The 24,239-nt window shown below is 38.0% G+C and overlaps 1 protein-coding gene across 4 annotated transcripts in view; it reads right to left on the minus strand.

Annotated features, from left to right (window-relative positions):
• LOC133577053 (protein diaphanous homolog 1) overlaps positions 1-22,416 on the minus strand; it is a 104,636-nt gene extending 82,220 nt beyond the window's left edge. For all 4 annotated transcript variants that reach the window (XM_061930574.2, XM_061930573.2, XM_061930572.2 and 1 more), the window contains exon 1: positions 21,717-22,416. In XM_061930574.2, coding sequence (XP_061786558.2) covers positions 21,717-21,815 — 99 coding nt within the window. In that variant the 5' untranslated portion in view covers positions 21,816-22,416. The remainder of the gene's footprint in view (positions 1-21,716) is intronic.
• Between the last annotated feature and the right edge of the window lie 1,823 nt (positions 22,417-24,239).

The raw sequence follows: 24,239 nt of genomic DNA on the forward strand, positions 1-24,239 counted from the left end.
ACAGCAGTTTGATGATTCTATGTGTCTACATTAAAACATTCTTCTTCATACTGCATTAATATATGCTACTTTTAAACTTTCATGCAGAGAAGTAAAGTGAAGTGAATTATATTTATATAGCGCTTTTTCACTAGTGACTCAACGCGCTTTACATAGTGAAACCCATTATCTAAGTTACATTTAAACCAGAGAAGGAAATCCCAACTAAAAAAAATCAATACATTTTTCATACGGTGTTGATCTGGAAATGTTTGCCTCGGCATTTTGATGGTGTGGCACCGAACGGAGATGTTGACGTGCGGAGTAAGCACTGTTCATTGTCTAGAAGTGGACTTTCAAATGATGCTACATATTAGCAATAATGCTACTTTTTAGAGGTACGCTTTTGCTCCACACTTGACAAATTACGGTTGTCTGTTCGACATATTCCCACTTAAGCCAAACCACCGCCAGACGATGGACCCCCTGCTGTTTTTTGGGGGAATTAATTAATTCTTCCTTCATTCGTATAACCACTCGCACGGCTGCGCTAGCACCGCAGCTAACGTTAGCCATGCTGCTACCTCTCTGCTCGGGGAGGGCGTATACGTATGTGACGTATGACGTGACAGTATGTGACGTGTGTAAGAAGGTGCGGTCGCTGTCTGTGAGAGGGAGACACAGGAAAGAGTGAGAAGAGCGTGTAGTGTAATGTCCGCAGCTAAAAGCAACTGTGTGAGAACGTATACTCCAATATCACGATATAGTAATTTTTTATATCGCACAGAGACAGCTGACATTTTTATCGGTAACTTTTAATTCACATGGCCGTCTTAACGGTTAGGACACAGACCTGTGGATGTGTTGAAGGTGTGCTGGAAAATGCGGAACTGAATTTAGGGAGCGGCAGAAAAGTGGAATGTATTATTTAAATCGGTGCGTTGGAAAACACGGACCGGAATTCCTTTTTAAACTGGATCTGGATCGGCATTTTCCCATACCTTGCCGATACGCATTTTTTGGCACAAATCGGCGGCCAATCCGATCCAAATATCGGATCAGGACATCCCTAATTTGTATTGAACTGTTTGGGTACGGGGGTTCCGGTTCGGTTCGGAGGTGTACCGAACGAGTTTCCACACGGACATATTAAGTAGCGTAACGCATGTAGTGTAAACAATGCACACCGGCATGCTAGCAGCTAACGGGCTACGATAGACTGACCATACGTCTTCTTTTCATTTTGAGTTAGGGTTGAGTGTATTTTCAATGTACGTTCAGGGTTAAGAAGGGGTTAAAAACAAAACAAATTGTGCGCGCAGCAGCATTGGTGAGGGAGGGGCAGAGACAGAGAGAGAGAGAGAGAGAGAGAGAGTTATGATAAACGCGCATGCGTTGCCAGGCTCTGCTTTTTATCCATAGATTTATCACATTTTTGATTTTTTATCATCTGTAGCAGGAGTGTCAAAAGTGTGCCCCGGAGGCCATTTGCGGCCCACAGCTAATGTTTTGAAGGCCCACGGCACATTCTAAAAATACTATTAAAATAAACAAAAACATAACAAAAGTGAAATAAAAAAGCTTAAAGGTGAAATGTAATTTAGAAAAAGTTGCAATGTTGACTAATAAAACAAAGCTGTTTGCTCAAAACATAATATTGAATCAAAATCAATGTTATTATGAATTACTGACTTATCCAAGGTTCCCATTACTTCACATCAAATATTCCACTAAGAAAAATGTTTTTGGTGGAAGATTTTGCAAATTTGGTAAATAAATAACCCAAAAATTTATATTTTGTTGTTTTCTTACTGTACCAAAAATGAACCGAACCGTGACCTCTAAACCGAGGTATGTACCGAACCAAAATTTTTGTGTACCGTTACACCCCAGTGACGTGCGGTGAGGTTCATGGCTGGTGAGGCACTGACTTCATCACAGTCAGATTTACAAACATATGAACCCTAAAGAGTATCTTATTCACCATTTGATTGGCAGCAGTTAACGGGTTATGTTTAAAAGCTCATAATAGCATTCTTCCCTGCTTGGCACTCAGCATCAAAGGTTGGAATTGGGGTTTGAATCACCAAAAATGATTCCCGGGCGCGGCGCCGCTGCTGCCCACTGCTACCCTCACCTCCCAGGGGGTGAACAAGGGGATGGGTCAAATACAGACGACAAATTTCAGTACACCTAGTGTGTGTGTGACAATCATTGGTACTTTAACTTAACTTTAACTTTACACATACAAACTGTAGCACACAAAAAAGCACATTTAATTAAAAAAAAAACGTTATTATGGTCTTACCTTTACTTATAAATTAAGTCCATGCGCCGCCACTAAAGCCCTCACTTAAACTTTCCACGTGCAATATTGAATCTCTTTAAAAAAAAAGTGTAACCGAGGGTTTATAAATGTCGCCTATACTGTATGAAACTACAAAATAACAAACACAGAGGCTCCAGTTCACACGAGGACCACTTTATTTACATTATTTCAAAAACTTCCGCTCCACTCCAACGTGTCATCACTTCCGCTCTTAGCGCCTTGAAAATAAGAGCTCAAGGCATATACTGTATAACAGTGCATAACAGGAACTTAACATCACAAAGAGGAAAGCCAATAAAAATAGGTTACAAAAGTTATTTAATAAGAAGCCAAAAAGTGCAAAAACAATAATGTTCGTGTTGGAGGAGTTGTGAATTAGATACACCTGCAGTCTGCAGGTGTATCTAATGTTGTGGCCCTGCAGTCATTCACAACTCCTTCAACACGAACATTATTGTTTTTGCACTTTTTGGCTTCTTATGAAATAACTTTTTTAAATAGATTCAATCTTGCACGTGGAAAGATTAAGTGTGGGCTTTAGTTGATATAACACTCCCGTCAGGGGTTGCCGTGCATTCTACGGCGGGGGTGCAGGAGGCGAGCCTCAGCCAGTGCATCTTTTGCAGCCGTTTTATGATCGCTCAGCACAAGAAATACTTTACACACATACAGTTGTTGACAAAATACACTGTACATTATATACCTCAGCTAACTATGGAAATGTATAATATAATTCATATAGCAATACGGTCTCACTGCACAGCAGGCCAGCACTTAGCCGAGTCCGCAATCCATGGTGAAGCACAACGCAGTGACGTGCCTCAACTGGCTGCTGTTCACCGCACCGTCTCTTCTCAGTATTTGAACGGCAAATGTGAAAATTCAGCGATTTTAAATAAAAATGATCTAAAACGGGTGAAGTTAAATGGAAAATAACTTTATAGTATAATCACTCGATTATACTATATATGTATATACAATTTAATTTAAAAAAATTATTTTTACACCTGCCTCTAGTGACTGCACGTCACTGTTACACCCCTAGATTTTAATCACAATTGTATTCAGACAAATATGGCGGTGTAACAATAATGAAATGTTTGAATAATTTCCTAGTGTTAGCTTTGATTTAAATCCTTTGGTTTTTGTCTCCAAAGACCTTCTGTGTCCAGGGACTTACTTCCTGAGTTTATAAAGAACAAAATCGACAATATTTTTTGATAATACAAAATATTGACTTTCCTATGGTGCGTAGTGTAGCATGTTTAGCTATTTACATAATTGTGTTGTATACCGTCTATATCGCGCAAACCCCTGATATAAATGTATTTTACCAACATTTAATGTGTGCTTTTTGTGTCAGAGGATAAAATGTCTGTTAATGAAATGTTGTAACTTAATGTACCAATAACTGCTTTATGTTTGACATACTTTCATGTCAGAGAAATCACACACAAGGATGCATCAGTTATTTCAAGACTGGAGGCCAAACTTCAGTATTAAAAGCTGTCGAGTTATCAGTAACTTGGCAATGACGATGTTGAAGAGGCATCAATGCCTGGCATCCAAGGCTGCGTCCACAACAGCCGGCTGGCGAGCATGAGCGGCAACATTGTGTTTTTCTGTGCTGTTCACTCCACTTTTGGACAACAAGTAGTCATTACGGTTGTCTTGATACCAATATTTTGGTACCGGTACCAAAATGTATTGCAATACTTTGATACTTTTCTAAATTAATGGGAACCCCAAAAAAATTGCATTATTGGCTTTATTTTAACAAAAAATCTGAGGGCACATCAAACATGTTTATTATTGCAATCAAACAACAATTTAGTCCTTAAATAAAATAGTGAACATACTAGAAAACTTGTCTTTTAGTAGTAAGTAAACAAACAAAGGTTCCTAATTAGTCTGCTGACGTATGCAGTAACATATTGTGTCATTTATACACCTATTATTTTGTCAAAATTATAAAGGACAAGCGGTATGAAATGGATTATTAATCCACTTGTTCATTTACTGTTAATATCTGCTTATTGTCTCTTTCAACATGTTCTATCTACACTTCTGTTAAAATGTAATAATCACTTATTCTTCTGTTTGATACTTTACATTAGTTTTGGATGAGACCACAAATTTAGGTATCGGTCCGATACCAAGTAGATACAGTCATACATTGGTCATAATTTAAGTTCTCATGTGTCCAGGGACGTATTTCCTGAGTTTATTAATATAATATGAATTTAAAAAATAATAAAGATTTGACAATAAAAAATATCGATGTAATCATAGTAATGACGACTAGACACGCTCTTGTACTTGGTATCATTACAGTGGATGTCAGGTGTAGATCCACCCATGGCATTTGTTTACATTGTGACGCCGGTGAGCAATTGTATCCTCCTACGGTGTGTAGTGAAGCATGTTTAGCTATTCTTCATCCTGCAGGGATGATACTTGTAAAAAAAACTCACTTTATTTGTCACCATGGAGGCGAGGATTAGTGATTTAGAAGTAGCTAAAACACTGCCGATTGCGAATGGACATTAGCCGCTAACTAGTTAGCCACGTTTTAAAGCACCTCTTCCCGAGGACGTTTCAGTGTTATAACTTCACCTTTATCGTTAGTTTTTAAGACCATTTTCCCTTTTCTGTCTACACACTGTCTGCTTGTAAGTACTCTGTGATTGTGCGCTGCCGAACATGCTCCTCTTTTCATAAAACCAGCAATGTCACGACGACGCACCATCATGCCTGCAAAAATAAAATATGGCGAACTGGTACTTTTCAAACAGAGTATAGTATCGTTTTAGATTAATTAATAACGCGATACTATACTAGTACCGGTATACTGTACAACCCTAGTAGTCATACATATTGTAAAAAATAAAATCACCTGACACTGAAGCTGCAATACTTACAGAATAGTGCTGCTAGGATCCTAATGAGAGTGCGGAAATACGACCATATCACACCAGTTCTCAAATCCCTTCACTGGCTTCCTGTTCCACTTAGGATTGAATACAAAGTCTCCCTACTAACCCACCAGTGCCTCCATGGAAATGCCCCCCTCTACCTCAAAGAACTGCCAAACTCACCCCCCAAATCCTCCACACGACACCTCCGCTCCGGACAGGCTAACCTCCTCCAACCTCCGAGGACAAAGCTACGCGGCTTTCTGCTCCGCCACGCCCAGTCTGTGGAACGCTCTCCCTGACCACCTGAGGGCACCACAGACTGTGGATGCTTTTACAAAAAAGGCTTAAAAACCCTTCTTTTTAAAAAAAACCTTCTTTTTTTTTAGGTATATGTGTACTAGTTCTAGCTATTACGCTGTTCTAGTTTTTAGTTGTATTTATTTTTATTATCTTTTTTATTTATTTATTTTTAATACACTGTAGCACTTTGAGGTTGTTTGCTCAATGTAAAGTGTTTTTACAAATAAAATCTATTATTATTATTTTTACTACTACACTTTGGAGTAAGAGATGAGTTTAGTAGTTTTTCTTTTGTCTCTTTTTTTACACACTTGTGTTTTTGAGGTGGCCGCTTCGAGCCCACGGAAGCTGGCAGGGAGCTTGCCCCAGAAAGGGCCAGCTAAAGTGTGGGCAAAGCTTATTTGGAGGTGGGGGGAAAGTTTAGTTTTGGCAATTCAGTGCACAAGTCCCTGTTAACATTTCAGTCACATTTTGTCAATATCCGCAACCTTTTCTGTATAATAGTAGATTGTCTGTAATGTGGAAATGATAGGGTCCAATGTGGCTGGGCCACGTGTACGCTGGTAAACCTCACTCCCTGACAACCCCAAGAGTAGTGCAGGTTACCGAGTCGATAGCTCGGGCTTTACCTAGCACACTCGTCTCTATTGTCAGCGACCGAGGTTCGAGTCCCGCGCTGAAAAGAAAAGCAGAGACTGAACCAGGGCCTGTCACATGTATGCTGTGGCATTTGCAGAAAATACAAGACGTTTTAACTAGCTCACTCAGACTTGTTGAGTCATTATGTTGAATGAGGCCTTTGCTGAGGTGGTTCCCACAGGAAGTGTTGCACAAAGGGACATGTTAGCACAATTTCATGCTTGATAGAGGGTGCATTTAATTTGAAATTCACCATATGCTCCATGTTAGGAACAATAAAATATAATGAGTACTTGTGCACATAACATCATGTATTGGTTGGGCATCGTTTCAATTTGGACGACTCCGGTTGCTCGTTTTAAATTTTGTCTGCAAATTATTCTCAATTCCGATTCTTTTAGGAGGCAGGCTTAAAAATGTTACTATTCTCAGAATTATACAAATATCAATCATTTGATTATGAATATAAATGTTATAAAGTACACTTTCACAAATGTTTTACTTTATTTTTGAAAAAGTCATAAAAAAACACTTATACATGCTGTTGTTTATGTGCCTTAGATTGTGACGTTCTAATCAAGGTTTATGCCTTCTGATCCGTTTTATATCGCCTATCCCAGCTGCACTTGGGCGCAAGACATGGTACACCTTGGACAACCATGAGTAAAATGTATTAGCTGTAAAAAAAAAGATATATATGTATGTTGAGTGGTACTGACAGTGTAACAATTTGTATTACGTACAGTTTACATTAAAAAAGTACTATTTATTACTTATTAAAATCATTTGTTGTTTACTCTTAAAGCGCTCCTGTGTCCAGGTAATAATTCACAGTCTGTAAACATCAGGACTTCTCAAATAGTGGGGCAGGGGGGGCGCTTGTGACCTCGGGGAACATGCTTTTTTTTTTTTTTGCCGTAGCAGAATATAATGAAGCGTATGTACCGGTAGCACTTGGCTTCACTGTAACCGTAGTGGGCGACTAAGAAAGACCGGTGTGTTGTTTCCTTTAATGTTAATAAGCTGTAAATTTATGCGGGGTGGGGGGGTTGCGGAATAGTTTCTTAATCCTAGGGGGGCGTAACAGAAAATAACTGAGAAGCACTGTTAAACAAACGGAAAAAAAAAAAGATCTAATCACTAGTATCAATCATATACTGATACTACCCTTGGTATCAACACTGTCAGTTTATGGATTGATTCACCTTCCCCTTATGTGTAGTCCTGGGGGTGGATGCTGAAGAGCAACAGCAGCACAACAATTGTTGTTATAATATCCTAACTCTTATCATTGTACTTGTTCATTTTCTGTAAACTACTTATTTTCTGCTGTAACGTACTTTCATCTACATTTCTTAAACTTAACTATGTACTTATTTCTTCTGTTGTTTAAAGCTGCTTGCTTTTTTTCGGTGTGTAACATGTTGTCATTCAATCTTTCAGTGATAATAAAACTAAAAAACTGTGGTTTGTTCGCTAAAATGGAGGATTATTGACTTAAAAGCAACTCCACACGGTATATGGAATTAGTTAGCGACCAGCCACCTATGAAGCAGCTAATTATTTCTTGCGGTCCATGGACCGAGCATCAAAAATAGGAATTGAAGTTTATAGGCATGTGATTTGAACTTAATTAAAAAAGACTGAAAATAAGCCAGGGGTCCAGTCCAGGGTGGGGGGGACAAGGGAGGCGAAGCTCCTGGTTTTTCAGCAAAAAAGCACCATTTTAAGATGTTTTAGTGTTTAAAGAATTAAAAAATGATCAACAGAGTTGACATAAATACATTCATCCAAATGAATCACTATGTCTGCTTCAGTCACTACAGTAATTACAACATGTGTTCGCATCCACAGGAACCACATGGGTTAGTCTACTCCATACAGTATTTACAACCTTACTAGTAGGGGTGTAACGGTACACAAATATTTCGGTTGGGTACGTATCTCGGTTTAGAGGTCACGGTTCGGTTCATTTTCGGTACAGTAAGAAAACAACAAAATATACATTTTTTGGTTATTTATTTACCAAATTTGTAAACAATGGCTTTATCCTTTTAACATTAGGAACACTATAATAATTCTGCCCACGTTAATCAACATTAAACTGCCTCAAGTTGTTGCTCAGATTAAATAAAATGACAAAACTTTCCTTCTACATATAAAAAGTGCAACATTAAACAGTTTCAAGTTAACTCCTCATGCTTAATTTTTTACAGCATTTGGGAAGCCTGTAGTTGATTTTTATTATGTAAATGTTATATTTTTATCAACATGTGATCGCAGGGACCCTGCCATTCAAAACTAAGCTGCTGCATTACTAATAATTAATGTAACTATAGCTGAAAAAATAGTACAATGGCAATAGGAGAGACTATTCTTCCCTGAACACCATGGAATTCATCTAGGCTTAATAATGCAGTTACATTATTATATCAACTATCAGAGACAGAAACTCTTCATTTAACATAATGTCCTTTTTTGCTGCTTCAACACAGCTCAATCAACACAGAAAAAGGTCAAGTGAAATGACAAACAGGGCTTTGCTGTCCGTAACACACACACACACACACACACACACACGCACACGCAAAATGAGCTAACTTTACGCTAAAAGCGAATTAGCCTTCACATCAAGGCATTACTGCGAGCGAGCTGAGCTGCCTTTTATATTTCTAGAAGGTCAACGGGCTCATAGTGATGTTACTAGTAGTTAACTGGGAGATGTTTATTATAATTTGGGGAGAGTCCGCTGCCTGATGCTTTCCTGCTAAACGCTAAGCATTGACTACATGCGCTCTGAATACGCACTGCTGATTGGCTGTTACCGCTCTGAATATGCACTGCTGATTGGCTGTTACCGCTTTGTTTGCAACCAATCAGATGGTTGTGTGGGTGGGACAATGCTGGGTGCTGTGTAGAGTATTGACAGAAACAGAGGCAGAAGGAAGCGGAGGCGGCTACTTAATATGTTCGTGTGGAAACTCGTTCGGTACACCTCCGAACCAAACCGAAACCCCCGTACCGAAACGGTTCAATACAAATACACTTACCGTTACACCCCAACTTACTAGAGTTCACTTTACAGCCACAGATGCTTCATCTAGTTATTTACATTATTTACACATTTTTGCTTTGATGGCTCTGATATGAGCCTTCCTGGCACATTTCTGAGCCGCTTTTATTTTCCTTTTTGTTTCTGCTTTAGTGGATTCTGCCTTGGATTTTATAGCCAATTTCTGTCTCTTCCACTCCCTCTCCACTTCTAACTGCTCCAAATGCAAAAATCATAGAGTACAAACAATGTTCATTCCACTAGCTAACTAAATTGATCTGAATAGCCATTAGTGATTTATATCATGGAATAAATATATTGCAGTCATGTTTGTTTCAAAATTATTCAACTATTCAATTTCAAAATATAAGCATAAATAATTAACAAAATGTTAGCTACTGTCTTGTTGTAAAACACCAATGAAAATGAAATGTAGCATTAGGACAGGATATACTGTAGCAAAAGTCATCACGTGTGTTCTTAAATGTGTATTCCATGTCGAGAGCAGTTTTGATTTGGGCTTACATGGTAAACAACTCAAATGAATGTGTTATCCAGACGCATACATTTGTCCAAATGTGGCCAAGTAGACACATTGTGGGTTTCCTGGACGGTGTCTACATCATTAAAAGAAAAATCTAAGGAAAAGAATCTCTCTGCCATCTTCCACTAGTTTTTTTTAAATATATAAATCGCCCGCTTAAATATTCTCCCTTATCTTCTCTGATTCTCTCATCATCATTTGGGATGTCTGTTGTGATTTCCCTTCCTGGTTCGATGACCCGCCCTATCTTGCCTCTGATTGGCCTGTCCGTAATGTTTTGCCCTAATCTTAACCAATCGTGACTCATCTTAGTAAATCAACCAACCAATTATGTATTTTCTTATACGTAAACCAACCAATCATTGATTTTTCCCGTATATGTGGTCCACTGCCCGTGGAGTTACACTAGTCCATTTCTCTCTTCTTTTGTAGCATGTAGCTTAGCTAACCGCTACATGGGTCTAAAAATAGCTAAGCTACGGAAATCGTTACGTGTTTAAAAAGTAGCGAAGCCACTGCCAAGTAACTGGGAAATGTAGTAAAGCTAGGAAGCTTCGATTTTTAAGTTCCAATCAATCAATCATTTTTTATTTACATAGCCCTAAATAACAAGTGTCTCAAAGGGCTGCACAAGCCACAACGACATCCTCGGTTCAGATCCCACATCAAGTTAATCATTTTTAATGGAAAACCGTAGTTTTTACTACTGCAGCTGAAAACCGGAATGGATTATCAAAAACCGTTCAGGAAAACCGTAGATGTTGGCAGGTATGGCAAAGAGAAGGATCAAGACTTTAACAGACATTGTAGGTTGGAAAAAACAAAGAAAAACAGAAAATAATTATTTATATTTTTACAGAGATAAAAAAATACGGATTTCCGACTATAGACTGAAAAATCACATGCCTGTGTTTAATAATTTGGACGATTTCAGGAGAATCAGAATGTAATTCCTGGTTTTTACCCATACCCAACCCTATTTATATGGACTTACTGGTTACTCTAAATATTTGTATACTCCAGCACAATTGCTTAGCTATGTAACAGTTGCAACATCAATATACCTTTGAAAATGAAAACAAAGTAAAATTGCTTCGTGGTTCTTTAACAATCTATACTTACACAATTACAGGACACCACAGTGAATATTTTGTCAGTGGATCAAATGCTTTGTAGTACATAAAGATGCATGCTCTAAGCAACCCTGTCATGCTGACAGGCGGCATTCCGACCGTTAGGAATGTAAACATACTGCGTCATGGCAGCATCTTTCAAGAAAAGAAAAAAAAAAAAACCACAACGGACTGTGTTTACTGTAAATTCTATCATTGAGGACACAAGACACATGATAATCGGGGGAAGGGGTCATGTTTGGGATCAAGCAGGGTCTGCTTTTGAGTTTGCACAGTGATCACAAATTAAATTTGGGTAATAATGAAATATTTCCTATAAATTCTGCTGTTAATAAATACCCTCCGTACAATTTTCCCTTTAAAGGGGAACTGCACTTTATTTTTATTTTTTTTGCCTATTGTTCACAATCATGAAAGACATGATGGATGGATATTTTTTGTAATGCATTCTAAATATTAAATAAACGTTGAAATAAAATGTGTTTCTCCTGTTCCTGATGGTTGTTTATTCTTCGTACTGAGCTCACACCAGCCAGCAGTCATCTCACAATATCTTTGCTTGCCGTGAATGTCAATCATGTTACGTCATAGTGAAGATTGATGATCGGTAATTCTCAAGTCTATTGTTTTTTTAATGCCTGGCGATCAATCAACAGCCCCTCAACTCGCGATCAACCCAAGTCTATATGCTTTAACCTCAGTCTGAACATTGATGTTTGCCTGTGTGCTGCATCATTCGAAGAAAAAAAAAATGCCAACACAGGTTCAAATACAAGATAGCAGTTCACTGGCGCAAAAGACAAACCTCATGTCAATGGAGGGCGCTGAAGTAATGCAGACTGGTGCACTTCATGTTATCTCAGGACATTTGGTTTCTTTCAATGACTCGTACTTCTGTCAAAAAGCATATTTGGGCATTGCTGAACAGCCCGGTAGATTTGTCATATAGCAAGGTTAAGTTATTCAACTATTCCCTCATGTCTAACATGGTGATCATAAGTCCCCTATGTTTCCTCCATGGTTACTGATTAGCAGTGGGTGTGCGCTATCACTTTTCACCTGTTGCTAGTCATGACCAAGGAGTTATGCAACAGAAGTCAACCCCGGCCGTGAAAGCCATCAGTGCTGCCTTGTTTCTTCACTGTAAAAAAACGCCAGTGACTCACACGCCGACTCTACATGACGTGATGGCCGCCATGTAGAGTCTTAAATGTGATCATGCCACGCCTCATCAGTTAAGAGTCTACATTGCAGGAGAGTTCAAAGTGTGGCACAGACAGCCTCTCCTCAGAAAATATAAAACAGGTGGGAGTCAGGACTAGGAATGCAACGGTTATAGATTTTGACTGTACCATTTTAGTCTTAATATAATAATCACAGTTTCACAATTATTATGCATAAGCATTGATTAATTTCACAACAACATTTACAAAATCACAGACATTCAAATAGCATTATAATAAGAGTAAAACATATATATACATATAAACAAGTAAATATATATTGTATTTAGAAGTAGCATCAGTTCTGTAAACATCCGTCTGTATGTTAGTGTTTTTATATTAATTTATAATGCCTGTGGCAAGGGTCGCCTACCGGTCGATCACGAAAATGTTATTTCAAAATAATTATAAATATGACATCATTGACACGCCCACCCAGAGAGCGATCAGCAAACATGTACGCCCTTCAACCCCTGAACACGCCTCTGCCTCTCTCTCTTCATCCTCATAACCGCCGCTCGCGACAACATCCCTTGAGCATGACCACACACTACACCCGCTCGTCTCGCAAACACGCCTGGCATGATGTGCACAAAAATCATCAAACTGCAACAATGCTCTACATGCAACTATTCCCTCAATCACGGGTCCACCACCATCATCACTCGCCTGCTATGGGAAGCTAACAAGCCAGATACTAGAGTCCGTGAACATTGCTCCAAAGTACATATTTTGTGCTGATTTATTGTGCATACAAAAATAGACATTGACATGTGAAAAGGCATTAATATATGATAAAACAAGTCGGCAGCAAAATAAGGAATACCCCGTTTATCCCCTCTTTATAAACACAGGAAACACAGGAAACCTACTCAGTGGCCTAGTGGTTAGAGTGTCCGCCCTGAGATCGGTAGGTTGTGAGTTCAAATCCCGGCCGAGTCATACCAAAGACTATAAAAATGGGACCCATTACCTCCCTGCTTGGCACTCAGCATCAAGGGTTGGAATTGGGGGTTAAATCACCAAAATGATTCCCGGGCGCGGCCACCACTGCTGCCTACTGCTCCCCTCACCTCCCAGGGGGTGATCAAGGGTGATGGGTCAAATGCAGAGAATAATCTCGCCACACCTAGTGTGTGTGTGACAATCATTGGTACTTTAACTTTAACTTTAACTTTAAAAACCTGCTAGGTGAACAGCTGATTTTAATACTTCTGGTGCTGACGTTACCTGACTCTAATCCCAAATGTGACCATAAGATGAACAAATATACTACGGTACTAAGACTATAGTGGCAATAAACAGTTGGCTTCTACAGCTGGAGTGCCCAGAGTGCAGCGCAAGGGCCATCTGTAGCCCGTGACTCGTTTGTTATTGGCCCTGGGCACATTACAAAAGAAAACACACCAGCAAAAATTGGGAAACCAGCACAATGAGGGGGAAAAAGAAGATGTTGACGTCAGCCAATAATAACAACACCAAGCTTTATCTTTAAAAACAACCAACTATATATAAATCAACACAAACATAGTTCTCGCTTTGGTTTTTAGTTGAGACCATGGGCTCGAAAAGGTTGGTGACCACTGTCCAATATTTTATTCAACACAGACTGGAAAAAGCAATCTCTGAGGTCAAATTAAGTTTTGCTGTTTGTTTACACTGAACTGACTCAACATTAAGCTACTGAGTGTAGGTGACACCTTCATATTTAACTCCCTACAGCAGGCCTGGGAAATTATTTTACTCGCGGGGCGGCCAGACTTAGATAAAAAAAGGGTGTCTGGGGGCCGGTACATCTATTTTTAGGAACACTAATACAAAACCTCACAATAATGATTGAAAGCTAAAAACGTTATGACAGACCGCCTTAAAAAACGGAATGGAATTTGAATTTTTTTTACTGAATGAGACACCCAGAATGTGCGTGAAAATAAAGAATGTGGGATTTACAATATTAACTATGAATGATAAAACACTGAATATTGACAACATATTTTACAATCAACCGAAACGCAACCAAAATGCAACGAACATAGTGAAAAAAAACCCACCTACAATCTGAGATATCTCATAGTGACCATAGTAAGTAATTAGATGACTATAGTAACTAATTAGATGACCATAGTAACTAATTAGATGACCATAGTAACTAGTATATGATGCAGATTCCAAGCATTGAAAGACTTAGTATAGTTGAAGACTTTCGGTCATTAGAAAACATCACTGTACATCATAATGGCAGCTACACTTTCCATCTTAAACATCTAAAACAATTATTTGGGAATGTCCGGTGGGCCAGATTGAAAAGCTCAACGGGCCGCATGTGGCCCCCGGGCCTTAATTTGCCCAGGTCTGCCCGACAGGCTCAATTCTCCATTAGGTAACTTGCCACTAATATAATTTTACTTGGTTAATATGTCTTACCTTTGCTTTGGCGTGTGAAGCTGTGTGGCGATAATGCTGCACCATATGCAACTTTGTCTTCACTGACATTTTTTAGGTGCCCAAAATTCAGCTTTTTTTTAATATAGTAGTAACTTTGCTCCTTTGGCCTTCTGTCATTTTTAGCTAATGTAGCATAGGTGCATATAAGCTCTTGCAACGCTGGTGTGACTTAGTTTTCCTTCCAGTCAGGTTGTGTAAAAACAACTAGGGGTGTAACGATTGATCGATACATCGATAGATCGATTTATATTCCTAAATTTCAAATATATTGATCTGTGCTCGGCCAGTTTGCCTTCTGGAAGACAGATATCATTCCAAAATCATTTTAAAAGGGAATCGATCGATTTAATTGATACTAGATAAAAAGGAAATCAATAGATACAAGAACGGCAGACTTTATATGAAGCTTATCACTTTTAATGATAAGGACGTTAAACGTTAGTTCTATTTTGCCTGTAAAGCCATCATCAAAACAAAAATGGCGGATAGCCACAGTAGCTGAGAAAGGTCACAACAAACGAGACAATATCATCATTTATAGCTCATTTTGCGGTGTGTGTGTGTGTGTGTGTGTGTGTGTTAGCTCATTGTGCGGTGTGTTTGTGTGTGTGTGTGTGTGTGTGTGTGTGTGTGTGTGTGTGTGTAATCATTAGTAATGGAGCAGCCTAGTTTTGAATAGCAGGGTCCCTGCTATCACATGTTGATAAAAATATAACATTTACATAATAAAAATCAACTACAGGCTTCCCAAATGCTGTAATAAATTAAACATGATGAGTTGACTTGAAACTGTTTAATGTTGCACTTTTTATATGTAGAAGAAAAGTTTTGTCATTTTAATTTAATCTGAGCAACAACTTGAGGCAGTTTAATGTGGATTAACGTGGGCAGAATTATTATAGTGTTCCCAATGATATAAGGATAAAGCCATTGTTTACAAATTTGGTAAATAAATAACCAAAAAATGTATATTTTGTTGTTTTCTTACTGTACCGAAAATGAACCGAACCGTGACCTCTAAACCGAGTTACGTACTGAACTGAAATTTTTGTGTACCGTTACACCCCTATCAACAACAGAAGGAGATAACGTCCGCAGTAAACTACCACATAGCAAAGGACATACACTATTTGATTACCTATTATGCAGCTCATTTTAATTTGACAGTTATTGAAATATCTTGTGTGACATCATGCACAAAAGTGCACTTTATTTGTTTTAAACTATTGTAGTGCCGTTCTGTACAAAAAGTGCACTTTATGATATGTCATCTTAGTGACATCATGCACTAAAGTGCACTAATAGCTTGTTTAAAAATGTCTCTGACAATCTTGCACTTTCTATTTTGGAAATAACATGAATGTTTGTGCCACTGCTTAATAACTTTTTAATAAATACAGTTTTGGTAAATTGACTTAGTTGTGATTCCTCTCTGCATGAAAGTTTAAAATGAGCATATATTAATGCAGTATGAAGAAGAATGTTTTAATGTAGACACATAGAATCATCATACTGCTGTGATTATATGCATCAAGTGTTCATTCAAGGCTAAGGCAAAATAAGGAGATATATATCGTGTATCGACATGGCCTAAAAATATTGAGATATTAATAAAAGGCCATATCGCCCAGCCCTACTATGAACAATAAAACACTAAATATCAACAACATATGAATGTCAATTCAATGAACATCTTTTACAATCAAGCAAAACACAACAAAAATGTAAAAAAATATATGAATGCAACGTGTAATAAACACCTACAATATGATATATTATCACTTTTACGCAGAAATTTGCTTCCGCATCTGTTCCTGACACATGCGTTTAGCGCTGGTTGCTCTGAAAACAAACCCCGCCCATTATGCTTTGTTCCTGGTCTGAGCTGCTGTGACGTAGATTACCGTAACAAACATTGAAATACTTTCTATAGTTCAAGACTGACGGTCATTTAAGAACAGCACTGCACATCATAATGACGACGACAGTTTTGATGTTAAAGGTCTAAAAAAATGATGTAGTCCGACCGGCAGGAGGCCAAGGGGAAGACCCAGGACACGTTGGGAAGACTATGTCTCCCGGCTGGCATGGGAACGCCTCGGGATCCCCCGGGAGGAGCTGGACGAAGTGGCTGGGGAGAGGGAAGTCTGGGCTTCTCTGCTTAGGCTGCTGCCCCCGGCACCCGACCTCTGATAAGCGGAAGAAAACGGATGGATGGACGTCCGGCGGGCCGGATTGAAAATCTTAACGGGCTGCATGTGGCCCGCGGGCCGTATTATGCCCAGGTCTGGATTACGCAGTAGACAAAAGTATTCGATCTAATCTCAAGCAGCGTAGAAAATATTAATTTGGTGTGTGTTAACTTGTGAAGTGGTGTGAGTGCACTTCCCTTTATTTGGACACTTCCTCAAGTGAGGTAGCAGTGAAAAATATGACAACATTAACACATTCACTGCACAGATGGTGGGAACATTTTATACAAAACGGAGCAGTTGCAGGTTTTAACGCGTTGTTGCTTTGTGGCAGCAACTACAAACCCCGTTTCCATATGAGTTGAGAAATTGTGTTAGATGTAAATATAAACGGAATACAATGATTTGCAAATCATTTTCAACCCATATTCAATTGAATGCACTACAAAGACAACATATTTGATGTTCAAACTCATAAACTTTTTTTTTTTTTTTGCAAATAATAATTAACTTAGAATTTCATGGCTGCAACACGTGCCAAAGTAGTTGGGAAAGGGCATGTTCACCACTGTGTTACATGGCCTTTCCTTTTAACAACACTCAGTAAACGTTTGTAGAGTTTGTACTTCTCTGTGAAATCAATGCACAAATGTATTCGGGCAATAGTCCCAGAAGAGCCGTGTAAATACAAACCCCAAAACCAGTGAAGTTGGCATGTTGTGTAATTCGTGAATAAAAACAGAATACAATGATTTGCAAATCCTTTCCAACTTATATTAAATTGAATAGACTGCAAAGACAAGATATTTAATGTTCACACTGAGAAACACGTTTTTTTTTGCAAATAATCAATGTCACAGGGGCATTTTTACCACTGTGTTACATGGCCTTTCCTTTTAACAACGCTCAGTAAACGTTTGGGAACTGAGGAGACACATTTTTGAAGCTTCTCAGGTGGAATTCTTTCCCATTCTTGCTTGATGTACAGCTTAAGTTGTTCAACAGTCCGGGGGTCTCCGTTGTGCTATTTTAGGCTTCATAATGCGCCACACATTTTCAATGGGAGACAGGTCTGGACTACAGGCAGGCCAGTCTTGTACCCGCACTCTTTTACTATGAAGCCACGTTGATGTAACACGTGGCTTGGCATTGTCTTGCTGAAATAAGCAGGGGCGTCCATGGTAACATTGCTTGGATGGCAACATATGTTGCTCCAAAACCTGTATGTACCTTTCAGCATTAATGGTGCCTTCACAGATGTGTAAGTTACCCATGTCTTGGATGTCTTGGGCACTAATACACCCCATACCATCACAGATGCTGGCTTTTACACTTTGCGCCTTTAACAATCCGGATTGTTCTTTTCCTCTTTGGTCCGGAGGACACGACGTCCACAGTTTCCAAAAACAATTTGAAATGTGGACTCGTCAGACCACAGAACACTTTTCCACTTTGCATCAGTCCATCTTAGATGAGCTCAGGCCCAGCGAAACCGACGGCGTTTCTGGGTGGTGTTGATAAACTGTTTTCGCCTTGCATAGGAGAGTTTTAACTTGCACTTACAGATTTGGCGACCACCTGTAGTTACTGACAGTGGGTTTCTGAAGTGTTCCTGAGCCCATGTGGTGATATCCTTTACACACTGATGTCGCTTGTTGATGCAGTACAGCCTGAGGCAGTGTTTTTCAACCTTTTTTGAGCCAAGGCACATTTTTTGCGTTGAAAAAATTCGGAGGCACACCACCAGCAGAAATCATTAAAAAACGAAACTGTGTTGACAGTAAAAAAACGTTGTCGCAATTGTTGGATTTGACTTTAAAGCATAACTAAGCACGCATCACTATAGCTCTTGTCTCAAAGTAGGTGTACTGTCACCACCTGTCACATCACGCCCTGACCTATTTGGAGTTTATTGCTGTTTTCCTGTGTGTAGTGTTTTAGTTATTGTCTTGAGCTACTATTTTGGTGGCTTTTTCTCTTTTTTTGGTATTTTCCAGTCGCAGTTTCATGTCTTCCTTTGAGCGATATTTCCTGTATCTACTTTGTTTTAGAAGTCAAGAATATTTCAGTTGTTTTTATCCTTCTTTGTGGGGACATTGTTGATTGTCATGTACATTGTGGACGCCGTCTTTGCTCCACAGTAAGTCTTTGCTGTCGTCCAGCATTCTGTTTTTGTTTACTTTGTAGCCAGTTCAGTTTCAGTTTCGTTCCGCATAGCCTTCCCTAAGCTTCAATGCCTTTTCTTAGGGGCACTCACCTTTTGTTTATTTTTGGTTTAAGCATTAGATACCTTTTTACCTGCACACTGACTCCCGCTGTTTCCGACATCTACAAAACAATTAGCTACTGGCTGCCACCTACTGACATGGAAGAGTATTACACGGTTAATCTGCCGAGCTCTAGACAGCACCGACACTCAACAACAACCCATCATTTGCAGACTATAATTACTGGTTTGCAAAAAATAGGTGAAATTAGATAATCTCCCACGGCACATCAGACTGTATCTCACGGCACACTAGTGTGCCTCGGTACAGTGGTTGAAAAACACTGGCCTGAGGGATCGAAGGTCACGGGCTTAGCTGCTTACGTGCAGTGATTTCTCCAGATTCTCTGAACCCTTTGATGATATTACGGACCGTAGATGGTGAAACCCCTAAATTCCTTGCAATAGCTGGTTGAGAAAGATTTATCTTAAACTGTTCAACAATTTGCTCACACATTTGTTGACAAACTGGTGACCCTCGCCTAGGGATGTCCCGATCCGATATTTGGATCGGATCAGCTACCGATATTTGCCAAAAATTGTGTATCGGCAAGGCATGGGAAAATGCCGATCCAGATATAAAAAAAAACTCCGGTCCGTGTTTTCCAACGCACCTATTTAAATAATACATTCCACTTTTCTGCTGCTCCGTAATTTCCGTTCCGCATTTTCCAGCACACCTTCAACACATCCACAGGTCTGTGAATTCTCACGCAGTTGCTTTTAGCTGCTGGCATTACACGACAGGCTCTTCTCACTCTTTCCTGTGTCTCCCTCTCACAGACAGCAAGTGCACCTTCTTACACGTGTCACATACTGTCACGTCATACGTCACATACTGTCACATCATACGTCACATACGTATACGTCCTCCCCGAGCAGAGAGGTAGCAGCATGGCTAACGTTATCTGTGATGCTAGCGCAGCCGTGCGAGCAACGCTCCCTCTAAGGTGCTCGCCTGTGCAATTGCGCACTGTTTAAGCGTCCTCTGCGCATAGCAAATCTATACCACGCACAAAATCAAATAAAAAAATAAGCGCATAACAATTTTCGACACACGGACACGACAGAGAAAACAGTTTTCGTCATCATTGTTCAAATATTGTGACGTCTGTCGAGACACTTATCTCCATTCGGTGCCACACGTCCACACCATCAAAATGCTGAGGCAAACATTTCCACATCAACACCGTATGAAAAAATTAGTGATTTTTTTAGTTGTGATTTCCTTCTCTGCATGAAAGTTTAAAAGTAGCATATATTAATGCAGTATGAAGAAGAATGTTTTAATGTAGACATGCAAGCCTTGAAAGAAAATTTTGAAAATCAAGACTACATTTCCTGCAAATGGGTGCATTTCTACCCTATATTTTAACTTTAGATTTATTCTCATATCAAACTCTTTTGGCTGTCTTTTTGACACTTACATCCGGCGCCCCCCTCCACACCCTGGATTATAAATAATGTAAATAATTCAATGTGATTATCTTGTGTGATGACTGTATTATGATGATAGTATATATCTGATAGTATATATCTGTATCATGAATCAATTTAAGTGGACCCCGACTTAAACAAGTTGAAAAACTTATTGGGGTGTTACCATTTAGTGGTCAATTGTACGGAATATGCACTTCACTGTGCAACCTACTAATAAAAGTCTCAATCAATCAATCAAAACACATAGAATCATCATACTGCTGTGATTATATGCATCAAGTGTTCATTCAAGGCTGAGGCAAAATATCGAGATATATAATGTGTATCGCAATATGGCCTTAAAATATCGCAATATTAAAAAAAAGGCCATATCGCCCAGCCCTAGTTCAATGATGCCATTTCTGTTTGTCATGTATAATTTTGTCTATTTTGTGTTTATCCTTGAATAAACAGGTCAGTTTCTTGTTACCAACCATTGTGTATTATTCAAACTCCCCTAATTCAGCTGGCTAGTTGTTATCAAGAGTACTAAAACCCTTTTCAACATGATTCTGACAACTAAGCAGGCTAAATAACTTTAAACTTTAATACATGCTCGGATAGGCCAGTATCGGTATCGGTCAGTATCGGTATCGGATCGGAAATGCAAAAACAATATCGGTATCGGATCGGAAGTGCAAAAACCTGGATCGGGACATCCCTAGTAGATGGTGGAACCCCTAAATTCCTTGCAATAGCTGGTTGAGAAAGGTTTTTCTTAAACTGTTCAACAATTTGCTCACACATTTGTTGACAAACTGGTGACCCTCGCCCCATCCTTGTTTGTGAATGACTGAGCATTTCATGGAATCTACTTTTATACCCAATCATGGCACCCACCTGTTCCCAATTTGCCTGTTCACCCGTGGGATGTTCCAAATAAGTGTTTGATGAGCATTCCTCAACTTTATCAGTATTTATTGCCACCTTTCCCAACTTCTTTGTCACGTGTTGCTGGCATCAAATTCTAAAGTTAATGATTATTTGCAAAAAAAAAAAAAAAATGTTTATGAGTTTGAACATCAAAAATGTTGTCTTTGTAGCATATTCAACTGAATATGGGTTGAAAAGGATTTGTATTCCGTTTATATTTACATCTAAGACAATTTCCCAACTCATATGGAAACGGGGTTTGTACACAAAACGGAGCAGTTGCAGGTTTTTACGCGTCGTTGCTTTGTGGCAGCGACTAAAAAAAAGTTATGCCGGATACTCACAAATTTCTTTTTGCCGTCTCCATCTTCATAGCTTTTCTTCGACTTCTTGTCCTTCTTGGGACCAGAAGCCGCGGCGGCGTATCCCGTGTGAGGATCCATAGTTGTCAACTTTAATCCGCTTCCTTCAAAATAGACCCAACGTGGATGTAATCTCGTGGGCCAAAAAACAAAACCAAAAAAAACCTCAAAGCAAGTAACGGATGTGACGAAGTATCGACTCAATAAAGGCCGACTATTAAGTGAATAATATCGATGTAGCCCCGGGGCTAACTAGCACAATTAGCACAGACTTGCTAATGACTCGTCGCTAAGCCGCCTGTGCGTCTCCCAGAAGGAGGGAAATTCAAAGTGGGTCGACGTCTTTGATACAAACTGTAAAAAAAAACAAAAAATAACTCCAAACTACTTCGGAATACAACCTCCGCAAAGGCGTGTCCACGTGTAAAACAAAAGTAGTTATAATGAGTTTGAAGTTTAACGCGGCTAGCATTAGCTTTTAGCCAAAGCTACTTTGTCTAGTGTTTGGCACGACGAAGGTGGTGCTTCGTTAATGTCGCCCTGGCGCCACCGAGGCTTCCGCTTGAGCTCGCATGCCTGCTACGGTGTTAAGTCAACTTTTCAACTCCGACATGACGGCGGTGAAGAGACAGCTTTAGTAGCCAACAGTCTTCCTGTACTTCTTCTTGGGATGACAGTCAAGCCTCCGGGGCGGCTGGGCGGAGGGGGGCGGAGTCAGCGCGCGACACTCACCTGGAGTTCCTGGTCTGCCGCGTGAACGCGCATCGTTCTCACACCCGAATACCTTGTAGTAATCATAACAATATTATTCATAGAGCACTAAAATATAAAGATACTGTACAAAATAGTGAATATAATATGTTTTGTAGTTTTTTAGGATTCGTCCTAAAAATATTTATATTTAAAAATGAATAATAAAAATATTATTCATAGAGCACTTGTCAAAAACGGTGAAATATTAAAAAACAATACTGTACAAAATAGTGAATATAATACGTTTCGTAGTTTTTTAGGATTCGTCCTAAAAATATTTATATTTAAAAATTAATAATAAAAATATTCATAAAGTACTTGTCAAAAACGGTTAAAATATAAAAATACTGTACAAAATAGTGAATATAATACATTTCGTAGTTTTTTTTAGGATTCGTCCTAAAAATATGTATATTTAAAAATGAATAATAAAAATATTATTTATAGAGCACTTGTCAAAAACAGGTTAAAATATAAAAAATACTGTACAATATAGTGACTATAATACATTTTGCAGTTCTTTAGGATTCTTCCTAAAAATATTCATATTTAAAAATAAATAATAATAAAAAAATTCAGAGAGCATTTGTCAAAAACGGTAACATTTTAATTACTGTACAAAATAGTGAATATAATACATTTCGTAGTTTTTTAGGATTCGTCCTAAAAATATTTGTATTTAAAAATTAATAATAAAAATATTCATAAAGTACTTGTCAAAAACGGTTAAAATATAAAAATACTGTACAAAATAGTGAATATAATACATTTCGTAGTTTTTTTAGGATTCGTCCTAAAAATATGTATATTTAAAAATGAATAATAAAAATATTATTCATAGAGCACTTGTCAAAAACGGTGAAATATTTTTAAAAAAAATACTGTACAAAATAGTGAATATAATACGTTTCGTAGTTTTTCAGGATTCGTCCTAAAAATATTTATATTTAAAAATTAATAATAAAAATATTCATAAAGTACTTGTCAAAAACGGTTAAAATATAAAAATACTGTTCAAAATAGTGAATATAATACATTTCGTAGTTTTTTTAGGATTCGTCCTTAAAATATTTATATTTAAAAATGAATAATAAAAATATTATTCATAGAGCACGTCAAAAACAGGGTAAAATATAAAAATACTGTACAAAATAGTGAATATAATGCATTTTGTAGTTTTTTAGGGTTCGTCCTAAAAATATTTATATTTAAAAATAAATAATAAAAAAAAATTTCAGAGAGCATTTGTCAAAAACGGTAAAATTTTAATTACTGTACAAAATAGTAAATATAATACATTTCGTAGTTTTTTTAGGATTTGTCCTAAAAATATTTATATTTAAAAATTAATAATACAAATATTCATAAAGTACTTGTCAAAAACAGTTAAAATATAAAAATACTGTACAAAATAGTGAATATAATACATTTCGTAGTTTTTTTAGGATTCGTCCTAAAAATATTTATATTTAAAAAAGAATAATAAAAATATTATTCATAGAGCACGTCAAAAACAGGGTAAAATATAAAAATACTGTACAATATAGTGACTATAATACATTTTGCAGTTCTTTAGGATTCTTCCTAAAAATATTCATATTTAAAAATAAATAATAAAAAAAAAATTCAGAGAGCATTTGTCAAAAACGGTAAAATTTTAATTACTGTACAAAATAGTGAATATAATACATTTCGTAGTTTTTTAGGATTCGTCCTAAAAATATGTGTACTTAAAAATTTATAATAAAAATA

Source organism: Nerophis lumbriciformis, linkage group LG36 (assembly GCF_033978685.3).
Source record: "Nerophis lumbriciformis linkage group LG36, RoL_Nlum_v2.1, whole genome shotgun sequence".
Taxonomy (NCBI): Eukaryota; Metazoa; Chordata; class Actinopteri; order Syngnathiformes; family Syngnathidae; genus Nerophis; species Nerophis lumbriciformis.